Source organism: Rhagoletis pomonella, unplaced genomic scaffold, assembly GCF_013731165.1.
Source record: "Rhagoletis pomonella isolate Grant_MI unplaced genomic scaffold, Rhpom_1.0 Rhpom_scaffold_00007, whole genome shotgun sequence".
Taxonomy (NCBI): domain Eukaryota; kingdom Metazoa; phylum Arthropoda; class Insecta; order Diptera; family Tephritidae; genus Rhagoletis; species Rhagoletis pomonella.
Genome location: NW_023458561.1, coordinates 42,766,951 through 42,768,293, shown reverse-complemented (window position 1 = coordinate 42,768,293; position 1,343 = coordinate 42,766,951). Strand labels below are relative to the sequence as shown.

Below are 1,343 nucleotides of genomic sequence, written 5' to 3'. Positions count from 1 at the left end.
AACCACTACCATATGAACCATAGCTGGGTCGCTGATAAGCCGCATAAGGATTGTAGCCCCCATACAGGGGATAATATGGTCGTGGACGGTAAGCGTAGGGAGCGTAACCGCCAAATAAGCCAGGGTAGCCGCCAAAAAGCGGATATCCACCATAACCGCCATAGCCACCACCATAACTGCCATAGCCGCCACCATAACCGCCATAACCACCACCGTAGGTCGGATCAGACTGCAATCCTCCACCAGCAAGGCCGCCGAGAGCGCCGAGGCCACCAAGTCCTATTGGGCGCCTACGAGTTAAACCACCTAAGATTGGGCTAATTAATCCTAAAGTTCTTCCTTGCGGCGAATCATTGCTTGTTGCAGTTTGGCTGCGACGCGATGTCGACTGTGAAGTAACAAATGTGAGGAAGGAAGCCACCATAAAGGCTATGTAGAAAAGATGCATTTTTTAATTAGTTGTGGATTTTTTAAATAATCCTATTTTGTATATATGTACGCAACACACTCAGTCTTTATCGATTCAATAATGTTTCCAAAATATACATAAGTATTTTTTTAAATTCACTATTTTTTACACAATTTTCGAAAAAACGCACATTTTTCGCAATTAATTTTGTTACCTCACGCCGCGATGGTTACTTTGAAACTAAAGTTAGAAACGCGGTGGCACTTGCATTTTTAACAAAAATAAATAAAAAGTTATAAAACCTTCGAATAATGCCAAAGTATATCGCATCTATAAATATTTGTCTGTGAATTTCCGTTTGGTCATAAATGTTAGAAATTTCCATAATTGCAAGTTGCAGGCCTTCACGCTGTTTGAGAAAATCTGTTTTTGTTTTTTTTTGTTGGCAAAAAGAATAATACAGTAACCGTTAAAGAATAAAAAAACCAAGGTGTGGTAAAAATAGAAGCGGTGTACACAAAATCCATTCAAGCCACTTTTAGTTGGCGTCCATATCATCAGTTGGTCGTTAACTACGTCACCAACAAGTTTCATAGCCGGCAGCCAATTTAGTCAACTGATCTGCCACTCGCGGCATCAACACGAGATTTTTTGTGTGTATGTATGCACCCTGCAGCAAATGCAACAGGGTCAGAACAAGCGTCGAGCTGAATTAAAAGAGGATGATACTGCTTCTCGATCGATATATACCCGCGATGGGCAGAAAGAGCTTTTACTCTGCTCGCGCCTATATAAAATGTATACAAAGCTTAAGAGAGCTTTTCCCGCGTGTGTGCAGATTGCCTACAAAAAAGTCAATTGCTGCCCTTCGTCGAACTTTTGGGAGTAATTTTATCTATGTTGTTTCATTTTTATAATCAATTTTTTGTATAAA

General features: G+C 40.4%; 1 protein-coding gene across 1 annotated transcript in view; it reads right to left on the bottom strand.

The window, feature by feature from the left end:
* Positions 1-424, bottom strand: part of LOC118743842 — a 9,027-nt gene extending 8,603 nt beyond the window's left edge. The window contains exon 1 of the mRNA XM_036476606.1: positions 10-424. Within this exon, the coding sequence (XP_036332499.1) occupies positions 10-424 (415 nt within the window). The remainder of the gene's footprint in view (positions 1-9) is intronic.
* Between the last annotated feature and the right edge of the window lie 919 nt (positions 425-1,343).